The following is a 13,064-nucleotide window of genomic DNA, read 5'->3' on the forward strand; positions in this document are numbered from 1 at the left end:
CCTATCAACCTTGTATAGCTTCACAAATTAGCACATTGTTTTTTTGTAATGATGCATAAAATTAATTTGTCAGAAGCGACTGTTCGCTCGATGTTTTCATAAACAAACCCTAAGAAGATTCATCCATGTAAAGAAATATAACATCAACGTAACTAGAAGTTGTTGCCTCGTGTCCTTGAACAACGAAGGCACATACTTCTTATTAATACAAAACATCTAAACTCGCACAAACGGGAAATAAATTACATTAGCTTGATAAGCAGCGTGGGAAAGTGGAGGATGAAGCGATAAAATAAAACCAGAGTCCGAGTAGCATTGAAATAACTTGCACCATGCAAAGAACCAGCAGGATGTAGCCTACATTTAAACTTCCGAAACAACTTGCAACACAAACAAAACAATTTTATCTCCCTACTTCAATATACATTGATGAAGAAGGAAAGATATTAGTAATACTGAACAAAGAATACAAGAACTTCAAAAAAGTAATATTTTAATACTGATTCAGTAATAATCCTGATGTTATAACTATTGTAATATAGTCAACATGTCTTAGCTTTATTACGAAATGATTCGACGGCATTTCATTTCCGTATATACGTCCTTACAACAAGACTTAAATACACGTATAGCATGAAATTTGCCTGTAGAACTAGTCGTTGTAATCTATTTATATCAATCACACTGGCGGCAGGCAGAAAACTGCAGTGGAGAATTGACTATTCAAGTTCTGATGTCGTCGTAGGTTAGCAAAATCGTCACCTTAGTCACATGAAGTTTTTTCGTTTGTTTGATCTACTTTTAATCCAAAAGTAAGCATTTTGACATACATCTGAAAGAAAATTATTTATAAATATATGTACAGTATATATAAGTTATATATATACATAATTACATATATATATATATATATACGTTTTTTTGAAAGGCAGCAGAAAAATCTCATGTACTTACGTCAATTTGTTTTCAGTTAAAGAAACAAGATTCTTTGCGCAATGAGCAAATCTTCTCCATTGACGCTGCTTGTGCACTGATACATTACATACGCATGTCACTTCATCTTGCTCAGAACTCCACCATTGGATCTGACTGTGAACTCTCCGATCGTGGTTGCACGGCTTACATTTACAACTGCATGTCTCTTGATTCCAGTTTTGCTTGGAGCCACACTCTTGACGTGCACAACGAGGATCACATCGACACATTTCTTTGTTCCAAACTTCGGATTTGGAACATATTTGTGGAACACAGATCGGATTTTCGGGACTGTTTGATAATATTGAAAAATACGATTTCAATTCCACAATATACAAGGGAATTGTACACATATACAGAAAAGAAAAATATAATGTCATTACTAGTTTACGATTGCATTCACCTCTGACAAGCGCAGTCCGCATGGTGAGTAAAAGTTAAATTGATGTAACTAAACGTCGAACGTCGCTCCCCAATCTGTAAAGAAACAAAGCAAAATAATATCCAGTCAACGCCTAAGAAAACCATGATGTAAGTAACGGTGAAACATGTACCAAGTTTACCTCAACTGTGGAGTTATATATGGAAGTAGGCATACATTCGTGTTCATCACTCTCACAACAGCCTGAACATTTTCGTAGCAGAACACAAGACGGACTGTACACGGCATCGGGCGGAAGCAAAGGATAGTACCCACGAATATCAACAATCTCTTCCCTCACGGCACACTTTGTACTTTCCACAGCTTTTCCGGCATCTACAAAGCGTTCGTCTCGTAATTACTATAGGTACGAATCAGCAATATGAAAAAGATGAAGATTACAGATTAAACGTCAAGGTGTCAGACAGAACATGCCGCGACAGTTTACGCCCAGAGCTATATCTATTTAAAAATGTCGACCGTATCATTAAAGCTATTGCACGTGTTTCTTAACGGCAAAGTAATAACAAGGCACATGTTCAAATGACTCTGCGGTTTTTAATGTAGTATGTCTTCCTTAAGCTCTAGCGATTATAACAGGTCATTACAATTTTCTCTAGTGTACTGGACGTGTTTAGGCCTAAGGCAACATTTCCACTGCAGCTGCACTATCAATTTACGTAGGTGATTACACTCATGTTTAATTCTTGCGGTTTGCATATGAGACAGACCGTATCTGAAATTGTAAAGGCTAAATGAAAACCAGTGAAAAACATCAACCTATGATAAAAAATAATTTTACATCTGGTAGGGCGTAAACCGGACGGTATACGATATTATTCTACCATGATAATTGTTACTTGCCGCATACCGTTCGTTACCGTCCAGCAAAGGCGATAAAATCAACCCTGTTTAGTCTTTTTGTGTAGTACTTATTTGGTGAACTTTAGTAACCCTTCTCACTTAGGTGTAGGCTACACTAGGCAACGTTGAAAGCCCACATCAATAAGCATGTGTAACCTTTGAAGTATGCAATTCAAACTGCGCGAAAGATCTCAGCTATAAGATAAAAGAGAGTACTGCTTACGAAAGAAACAGGTAAAACTCTCGTGTTCCTTGATAATAACTGACGTATTGTCCGAACAATAATCAGACGCCATTTTTCAAGTCAACATGTGCAGAAAGTAATTGAGAGTTCAAGTGATGTATCATATAGTTTGAAAGCTGGGAAACAAAACAAACCATTTCTTTGCTTGCTTGAACATTTGCACGATGTTATGTTTTAAATATTTACTACATGCACTGTAAATTTTTGTGTGTGATTACAGCACTGTTCAACATGAAATTACTTATATTGAATAGAAAAAAAAACTATTCAACGGATAATGTTTTAGATCTAAACAGCAAAATTTTCGTCTCAAGAAAGAACTTCATACAACAGTTTCAAAGTACCTCCTTTGAAGTGGACACCAAATACCGATGAAAGATCAAGCGTCAGAGACATTATTTAAATTTGGTGGTGTATTTAAAAGTGCTTAAAAAAGCAAATACCAAAAGAGTAATCTATTTGTGGTTACAATTACGTACGTGGTAAACTACACATACGAATTCGCTTTTAAAGTGCTGAGGGGTGTAGTAAATTCATATGGGAGTGACAGCAAAAATGTCGCAGAAATTTAATTAAATCGAAACGGCCGTATTCTTCTACGTTGTTTGAAAGTTTCTTTGATCATTTCTCACGCTTCGTTTAATTTTTGAACCAACTTTCAGAAAAATATAATCAGGCGCCAGCTTCTTCGCCATACATACTATTTAGCGGAAACTGCATGATGGAAATTTCTGCAGTACTCAGAAAGTTTGAGATCTGATCCTTGTCGTGTCTGTCGTGTATGTTTTTGTACAGACTGTTTACACAAGTAAATGCCACAAAAATCTAATTCTGAACGCCAGTTTGATTAATATTGCCAACTAGAAAAAGTGTTGAAATATCACGTTTTGACATATTTCAACTACTATTTTCATTACATTAGAGCCAGTGTTTTAGGCTTGGCTATACGAATACCGAATAGAATTATTTTTATTATACAATTATGTTTTAGATTGGGAAAATTTGTGTTTTATATTAAATACTTGTATCATGCATATGGTGCTTATAAGTGAACAATCACAAGTTTAAATAGATATATTTGATCAAAAACCAGTAAATCGTTTATCCCATAGGTCAAAACATACGGAATACTGGCATTTTGATATGTTTCTATAAAATATACAGCCAATAGCAATATAAGTGTCGCAAGTAATAGAACCATAACGACTTAATAGAATTAAGGAACATAGGCTGTGTGTAACATTTCCTTTAATGCACATTCGCGCAAATTTAAAAATCTAACTTAAGCTCAAAGGAAAATTACTTTAGGTCGGTAAAATCCCGTGGCAAAGATAAGCTAACATTTTAAAGCCGCGCAAGCTTCACTGATTTTTCACACATTAGCGCTAGTCAGTCACGTAAGCAATAAGTGGCAAGTTCGAAAGGTCAATTTAGCAAGTCACGGCCAAGATTGTTTGAAAGACAATGTCAATAGTCACTTGATTTTCTGGCATGCATGGTCATTGTTTTCACAGAATTGCCAGGCAGAACAAAATGTTAGGTAGGAGACCTTTATTCTCAGGAACGATTAGTTGATTCAAAACAACTGCATGTAGAACGTATTGATGTGACACTGATGTTTCAACACAAAAGCCTGAAATGGGTTACTATTATCTTAAAACTTTCTTTTTCCCATAAAGGCTGTAAATACCTAGTTTTCTCGTTAGGCCATGTGCCATGAAAATGGATGGAAAGATGAAGTTTCTGGGTTTCATAAAAAGAAATACAAAGCTAAGTATATCTCTATGCCTATATAGTTTACCTAATTCTGGGTTTCACAAAGCGCTGATAGTAGAGGCTTGAGAAAGCGATGGTGCTTTTAACTACGCATTTCGTACCAGTGAGTAATGATCCGCAATTTTTCACCATTATCGAAAAACTGCGCTAAATGAACGCACTGCGTTAACAAATAGAACTATGGGGAGTTCGTTGTCCAATTTACTGTATATCAACAAATAGCATTTCAAAATAAATTTGGAATGTTGAAAAAACAACCACCAAGAACAGTTAAATCTAAAGGTAACAATTAGGTGTTTATCACCGATTTCTACCCATAAGAGCGTGGTTTGATAATCTTGTTTTCAAAGCAGCAATCCGCTACACAGGCCATTTAAAAACAGCCGAAATGCCTATGTTAGGTATCTAGATTGAAGACACTTGTTTTCGTTGCCGCCAAGCACATACTTTAGCCAAGAATAGTTTTCATAAAACTTTCATCGCAAAAAGATTACACTATCCAAGACAAAACGCTGTCTAGATATGCGGCGTACTCTAGTTTGAGCATTTATAGTACTATCTGTACTGTTAAATGTATAGTCCGTCAACTATAATATATGCTTTAGTAGTATCGTGTATTATTAATAGTCCCATGAGTTTTTGGTTACATGGTGCTTTCGTTTATACTCTGGACAAAGTCATTTGAATAGTATGGCGACGAAAATAACTATTAATCATAAAGAATATTAAAAAATGGGACAATTAATGCCTTCAATTAATTCCATATCAATACATTCTGTATCCGTTAAACGCTTCAATAAGAAGTATCCAACAAATCAGCAAAAAAATGCAATTTAAGCCGTAAATGAAATGTTACCATACCTTGAAAAGCAGGAATTTTGGGCAGTGGATCCGCCGTAACGAGGCTGCAGCTGGCAACGACTGCTGTCATCACCACGATCATCTTCAAGAAACACACGCAATCTGCTGCGGACTTTGATTTTGAATAAATGCGGTTTGCAGAACTTGTGCCAGAAAAGAAGCAGTTTGATAGTACGTTCCCGCAACTTTTCGTTGAAAAGTCTAAACCTCCAGTAAGCACAGACTCACGAAGCTCCTTCGTTTTAGCGCTTAAACAGCAGCACTTGCATGTCACTCGTCTAGGTATCACGTAGTTCATCTTTTTGTTATACATTCTCGGCAGTATTAGAAAACTTCGAAATATTTCAGTTTAATTTTTTTTCACAGGTCTGTTACAACTATATTGTATTAGCATGAAAATTGATCTTAATCACTTTACAAAGACAATACAGAATTAATTACCATCTGGCCTATACTTCGTAACGATAAAATTCTTATTAACTGTGTACGCAGTTGCTCGGTAACCGAATACAGCTCATTTTCTGGGTTGTGTGTATACGTTCTTCGTTGTTGTTAACATGGTGTTAATATCCAACTAACAATTGATTATAAGTATACCTCGGTTTGGAATATACAGTACTTCGAAAACCTCCATGCAATATCGCGTAACCGATAAACTTCCATCATACCTCAAAGGGAGTAAACTATAATTTGCCACATGTTTCCTGTTCCCAACAAACTTGACATGTCTTGTTGTGAAATGGAATAACTACGTGCTTTCGCCAGCGCTCGCACTTAGGAAGACGCGCAATACCTTTCGAACCTTAACTGAACCTATTTCGTAGACGCCTGCTCAGAAATATCTCCGCGAGAATCGAGTGAAAAACGAAACGCATATTTCCTTGAATTATATTGCGCCTCTGTAAAACATTCTTTTGCCTGAAGTACTTCTTCTGAATTGACTTTACTGATAACACCCATTATGCTTGCTGAAGATAAAACTGATCTCAAAACTTGAAATTAGCTATAATTAAATTTCTCATCTCGTGACATGTTGTGATGATAGACAAAAAAACTTCATTATACCTGTAGCATAGGTATACATACTGAATGGAATCCTCAGGTTTTATGCTTTATTATTTATCCCTGTTGAAAAGATCGGATGATTTTACACATGATTGTGAAACACCCAGACACTTGCGAGCACGAATGTCACTGACCTATGATAACCTTTCACGAATCACTTACACACCTGAAACTTCGATTTCCATAACACCGAATCAATTATTTGGAGACAACCACAATATAAATGCTGGTGTTTACAAACGATTCACAATAGGTTGCATACCATAGTAAGTAACCTTTGTTTCGTGATCACAGACGTATGGCTGCTTTCTCTTTCTCTCTTTGTGACGATGTAATTCCACTAAACTTTTTTATTTGTAGCCGGGAGCAGTCAATCACGCTGAATAGGGGAATACATGTGAAGGTGATTATGTGCCTTACTACTTCTCTTAAGTTGAATTAAGTTAGGAAAACATTCGTTTTCTAATGGTGCAATACACTCATTTTTTCGAGAAACGTTTTATTCAATTTTTGTAACCTGTGGCTTCACAAATAACTTGAAATAATTTTGATAGAAACTTCTTATGGCAGTAAAAGCTTCTTGTTGAAGCTATAACACTTAATTTTACTTGAATATTTGAAGTTCACTGAGAAGTGTAGAATAAGCCTTTTGCAGTCAGTAAAATAAGAAAGCAATTACCGAATTGATGGAATCAAAAAACAGTATCGATTAAAAAATTCAGCAAACACAATAACAGATTACAAAGAAAATGACAAAACGTTAACGTTATAAATTCATGTAGCTTGCAATTCCTTCTAGTGTATGCTATATACACAGGGATTTGTGATAATATTGTGATTATAACCAAAACTAATATACAGATTATGTGAGATTTACAATTCTAGTACTTGTACGTCGTTTTAGCAAAGAGTAACTCGAGCCGCAATCACTTCCTGTACCATTGTTGTGACGTAATATTTTGCCTTTCTCGTATGCGTTCAGTTTGTCGAAAATAAGTTTGTTAGCGTAGGACAGTACGAATTAACAAGTCTGGGAATAATCAGCAATCAGCAATCTAATGCAGTTGAATATGGCTAAGCCACAATGCTATTACATTAACTGTTAAATGAATTACTGTTGATGTGCCATTGTTCTGTCAATCTGTAATCGTACAACGAAGAATCAATATAACCAGTTTATACAATCAACAAACTTGTGCAAAATACTGAACAGTACAATTTAAGATAAGCTCAGTGTCAGGTCGGACGACTCTGCTTGTCGACCTTACAAGACAATCAGCTTTAGCTGAACAAACGAGTCTAGGATTGATTAAGCAAACAACGGCCTTGAGACTCATTATATCGAGGACAATAAACATTCAGACAATCAAAGATTGTATTGGAGTGACTGGTACAGTCAAGTTCAACAACAATAACCAATCATTCCATTACAGATTAATTGTAGCGATAAGAGTTATCTTCGAAAAAGAAGCTGAGACAGTTAACAACAGCAAGGTATTAACATATAAAGAGTGATATTGTACTTGTGTCTTCGCATGAAGCATGACATAACTATAAATAAACTATAGTTAAGTGTTTCTTTTTACAAAAATGTTTTGATCATTCAAATGAAAATCATTAGTACTGTAATACACAAAAAGATTGATTCTGAAACTATATGAGCCAGAGCAAACTGGTGCGTTGCAAAGAAAGTTCAAAGTTTGCAATTACGGCCGAAAATGTATGTTGAAATAAACCAGTTGTATTAACTCGCTACACTGAATTTCAGCAACTCTGAACACTACTCTAAATGAACGTAAATAACCCATCCTATACAAAGCCAGACCAGGAATTTTCACCAAATTAAGCAAACATAAAAATGCGGAGTAAATTATCGACTCACAGGCAACTCTGACTTCAAACTGCTTACGTAATCATTAATTACCTTTCGACTTTGAGGTCTGGTATACGACGATTCGACGAAGTAACGAGATATGCCGTAGAGGCGTAGACACATGGTGAGAAAGGTTTGTACTTTGGAGCATTATCGTTGTATTTTTGTGCACGTTAAGCCTTTAATGTAAATGCGCTTTTCTGTACTAAAACCTGTTCCAGTCACACATAACCGGGACGTTCCCAACCACACTAAACCACTATAGCGTATAAGACTTTCGATTTATACATTGAGTAGGGTTATTTTGCAATATGTTTCACTTAAATGTTAATGCTATCTGTAAATGTCGCTATTGTTGTATATTATATAAATATACATTACATATAGGCTAAACTGCTGCAATAGCGTTAATTTTCAGCTTATTAGCTGATACCCTAATTCGAGATAACTTCAAGGAAACCACCAAACGGATGTGTTTCACTTGTATTTAATACTCTAATGTAAAATGACTTACACCACTATACCCAGGGTTGCCATACCGTCCTTATTTCTAAGATTTGTCCTTATTTTGAAGGTCCTTCTCTTAGAAAATGTTTTTTTCCTTTTTTCTAAGAAATGTCCTTATTTTCACTTGCGTCCTTATTTTCTTCTTATTTTTAGGGCAGAGGTTCGTATTTTGGGCATTTTGACACCTTTAGTATACCATTTTGTACCAAAGAGATACAAAATTTAAAAACATGCAGATAGTGTCTCGTTTTTTTGTTAGGAACATTTGTTGCTTTCTCCTGTTGTGCATTTTTTAAGGTGATATTCGTCTTTCGTTTCCTAGTCGTGCTTATTTTTCAGTTGAGACCGATGGCAACCCTGACTATACCTATTGACTGTGCAGTATGCTTTGCACTGCAAACAAACGATTATAGCGCATATTCCTCATTTCACCGCTTTCTAATGCTTAGCCTTAGAGCATATGCCCATCGTGCACATGCAGCGGTGAGCTTATGGATCATAAGAACATTGTCGCTAAACCGGATTTGACGTCACGCCTTGCTGCGTTGAAAAAAATGAACTGTGCAAGCATTGTTATGAATTAGTCTTGGTACTACAATGGTACAGATCTAATCAAATCTTAAAGGCCTAAATGTTTACTTCAACGTTTGGGACTGAGTTTTAATTTTGGTCCAACAATTTTCAAACTGCACTTTGCTTTGAAGAAAAGATTTTATGGTTAAATAAGATGTTTGCAAGCTACTAGCGAAAATAGTGAAAAACTTTAGTAACAATTTAACAAACCTGAAAGCTGCCATTATATTAGTACCATTTTGGTATTTTACCTACCTTCATTTTGATAAGCCAATATTTACATCCTGTGTATTGTATCTATACTCTTAGACTGCACACCACATCTTCTGCCATTAATTCACAAAATCTATTATACTACTGCGTACTGGGCCTTTCAGAGCACAAGCTATCGCTTGATGGCTGCATTATCACTTTCCACATCAAAGATGATATCTATAAATGATAAGATTAATGTCAACAATTTGCGTATGGGCTACTTGTAGAACAATAGACAACATAGAAGTCAATCGCAACAATGAAATAGAGTACCAGGTTTGATTTTGGATTTGGATTAGTGAATGCAAGCTAAGTTTTCAACTCTCAAACGTCTTCTGTAATGACTACATTCATGCTATTACGCACAACATTTTACACCTACTGTACAAATTAGTTTTACATCTCTTTTCTGATTCCCATTGGGTTTCATGCATATACGTAAAGCATGCATAACGTCTTACAACCGTCAACCATTAACACTGAAATTAATTATATTACCAACATCTTTAGGGAAAATAAACACCAACAAATTTAAGAACAGTTTAAGCTTACAAACTTTTATAAACTTTTTGCTCAATGTTTCTACGATATTTAAAGTTTCTATACAAAATTTTAAATACCTAAAACACAATGTTTAAACTTTAGGTCCAAATTTGGCAAATATGCGCCAAAATTGACCTTTAAGTGACCGCATAATTCTACTGTGGATGATATTTATTTTTTATGATATTTGATGAGAAAATTAACAGTTTTCTAATAAAAAAAATTATTTGATGGACATGTTAAGCTTTTATATACAGAAAAAAATGACGGTTCTTGAGAAACATGTTCAAAAGTTTGATAAACTTTTTGTTTTAGTACATGCTAAAATGTGCCAAAAGTTAAAATTTTAGCTCCAAAAGTGATACGATTTGTCCGTTTTACAAACTTTTGAAAGAATCTATAACACTTCAAACCAACACGGAGAATAGTATAACCTCGCAAAAATTCTACAAATCTCTGTGTAAAGTATCTCTTCAAGGCACACTTTCTACCATGTGATTTCATGTATTCTTACATTAATATCATACATGCTTTCACCAAGGCAAATAATAATTTAAAAGTTGCACATATAATCATATATTAGTGATTAGTTTTTTCTTTCTATTTCTAAAAACTTAGGAAATGAAAGACACATTTTATGTCTTTTTTTTTTCAAAGCAACTACGCAAATGGTTATAAGACGGGTGGTTTTACTTTCCAGAGATTTTCACATTTTTCTTGAATTTTCGGATTATTGTATTGCATTCTTTATTTTTCGCCATTGCCAATAGAAAACGAAATGTATGGTGTTAACCTCGTTGTAGGATGGACAAACAATTAAAAGTACGCTCACCGAAAAACCTATTTATCGTCAGCTCTTACTCAAGACCTTAATTAAGAGGTGTTGTAAGCACACAAATATATAGACTTTTGTGTTGATTTGAGAAATCTACACTCCGAAAAATCTGAAACTTTAAATACAATAAAATGACGCAATAAATGATGAGACACAAACTAAACCTCGCAGTAGGCCCATATGAAGAAAAGCACAGCGCTCTTTTGGTTCTAATTACAAAGGAATTTGGTTAACACCTTGTTACACGTAATTTTAACATTGTTGAACACGAAAGAAGGCGCTCCAGCAGCGCACCAACCACATTCTCTTAAAATGAGGGTGTGGAGAGGTGGACCTTTCATAAATTTATTTCGACCGAGAACGATCTATACAACGAAATAATATAACACTTGCACTCCGGTTTTTTTCCATGACTCTTTTGTGGTAAGGTATGTCGAAATTTCGAAATAGAACAATAGGACACACAGCAAAATATCACAATAAGATAGAGCATAAATTTAGAGGCTGTTTATGGTTATAAAATGATATTGTCTACGTTACGGTTACACAAACATTTTTTGCAAACAGCATTGTTTGTCCTATATTAAAAACACCATTTGTTAGAGTAATTTTGTTATGAATGCTTTACTTAAAGAAAATTATTTTAATAAAACTTCAAAATCTTCCTGGCGAGTTGTTATCAGTATTATATAAGTTAACTTTGCTTCCACATCTTTTCTATTTCTAAATCCTTTGTATGGTGCCAAACATTATTCATTAAACACTCTTGGTTAGGGTGTAATTTTCAGATGTCACCAATACTGTTTTAACTTGGCGTGGATATTCTTTATTCTGATGGAAGGCTTTATGTTTGCTCCCTTGAAACGCCCAACGCCCATTACTCATTCCATTCTTGGGGACGATTTTCGTTTGACTAAAGCGGAAACACTTTTTTGAAGCTTCAACTTTGTCGCACTGTGCTACGCAGCGTGCTGTGAAAGCACTCAAACATACCTTTCCTGTGACTAAAGTCCACATTAGCTGAAGATAGTGATACTTGGCTGACGCCGTATGAAAACAAGTGTCAGCTTTACTGTGGCATAACTGACACTATTAAAGGCTTCTTTGTTTGAACTTGAGTATTAAAGTGGACGGAGCTAGAATTACTAATGTGTCCACAAATTGATAGCAGTCAAAAGTTAATCTTACTTGTGCAATATAAACATGTCTTCACTAATCCTTAAAAGTTAAAACCCCTTATGACCTTACATACATCATTCTATCATAAATATAATGATGCAATATTTTGACGGTGGCTTTTTGTACTCATTATAATGTACGAGTTCGATCAAATTGTAAAGTCAATAAGTTTTTTACTTTAGATTAGAGGTATGTTTGCGAGAACGGAGTACGCATAAGAATTTAATCCGAACTTTATCTCTAAAGGAAGTGAATGAAACAACAAGTTTCATGGCACCGCTATGACATGACATGCCAAGCTAAGCTTCTACCTGGCCATTTTCACCACAAGATTTAAAGAAAACAGTTCATATGTGAACATTATCCTGATACACAAACGGGGAATTAATAAAACGTTCTTTAGGAACTTCAGATTCTCTTCCCTGTAGTCAAGAACTTTACTACAAAAATCCTGACAAATAAATCTCAATGGCGGATTTCCTGGTTTTAAAACGCGCTCGACAAATATGTCAAAACTTCGATTGTAACAGTATAAAATTACAAAATTTGTTTAACTATGCCATTCAAGGCTTTACAGCAGTATAAATTAAGCTAATTACCTCATCTGTAATGTAAGCCAAAAAATAAACATCAACAAAAGTTTACATTTTACCGAAGTGAGTAATTTGTTTTTAAATGGAATGATTTGGTATGCACCTATTAAAGAATTAAATCAGGTTCTTGGTGGTAGCAAGGAGCAAGTTTATAGGAGATACGGGCTATTATATATTAGTCTTTATTGGTGCAATTGGTTTGAAGAAGAATATAGAAAGTTTGGTCACAAGGTGGATGCCCATGCTTGGGTCAACTGTAATAGCTTGTGGGACACTTTATTCAAATGTCACTTAATCATGTTTGACTTCATCCACGGTCGAACCATTAACTCTATTAGTTATACAGCCGTCCCAATCGTACTCAATTCATTTTGACTTTGACGAATTTGACGACAAATCATATACTTTGTACGCTGTAATCATGGATGGAATTCAATGATGAATGAAGGATTCCTACATATACACCGTCAGCATATAAATTTTTGCTCAATACAGAAATC

The 13,064-nt window shown here is 34.9% G+C and overlaps 1 protein-coding gene across 1 annotated transcript; it reads right to left on the bottom strand.

Annotated features, from left to right (window-relative positions):
- LOC143446344 (vascular endothelial growth factor A-like) lies at nucleotides 1–5,913 on the bottom strand. Its single transcript, XM_076945935.1, has 5 exons — nucleotides 5,142–5,913; nucleotides 1,539–1,732; nucleotides 1,379–1,452; nucleotides 955–1,266; nucleotides 1–832 (listed from the first exon to the last, which is right to left on the bottom strand). The coding sequence occupies exons 1-5, from the start codon at nucleotides 5,452–5,454 to the stop codon at nucleotides 802–804; spliced, it is 924 nt and encodes a 307-aa protein (XP_076802050.1). The 5' UTR covers nucleotides 5,455–5,913; the 3' UTR covers nucleotides 1–801.
- Between the last annotated feature and the right edge of the window lie 7,151 nt (nucleotides 5,914–13,064).

This window comes from Clavelina lepadiformis, chromosome 2 (assembly GCF_947623445.1).
Source record: "Clavelina lepadiformis chromosome 2, kaClaLepa1.1, whole genome shotgun sequence".
In the NCBI taxonomy this organism is placed as follows: domain Eukaryota; kingdom Metazoa; phylum Chordata; class Ascidiacea; order Aplousobranchia; family Clavelinidae; genus Clavelina; species Clavelina lepadiformis.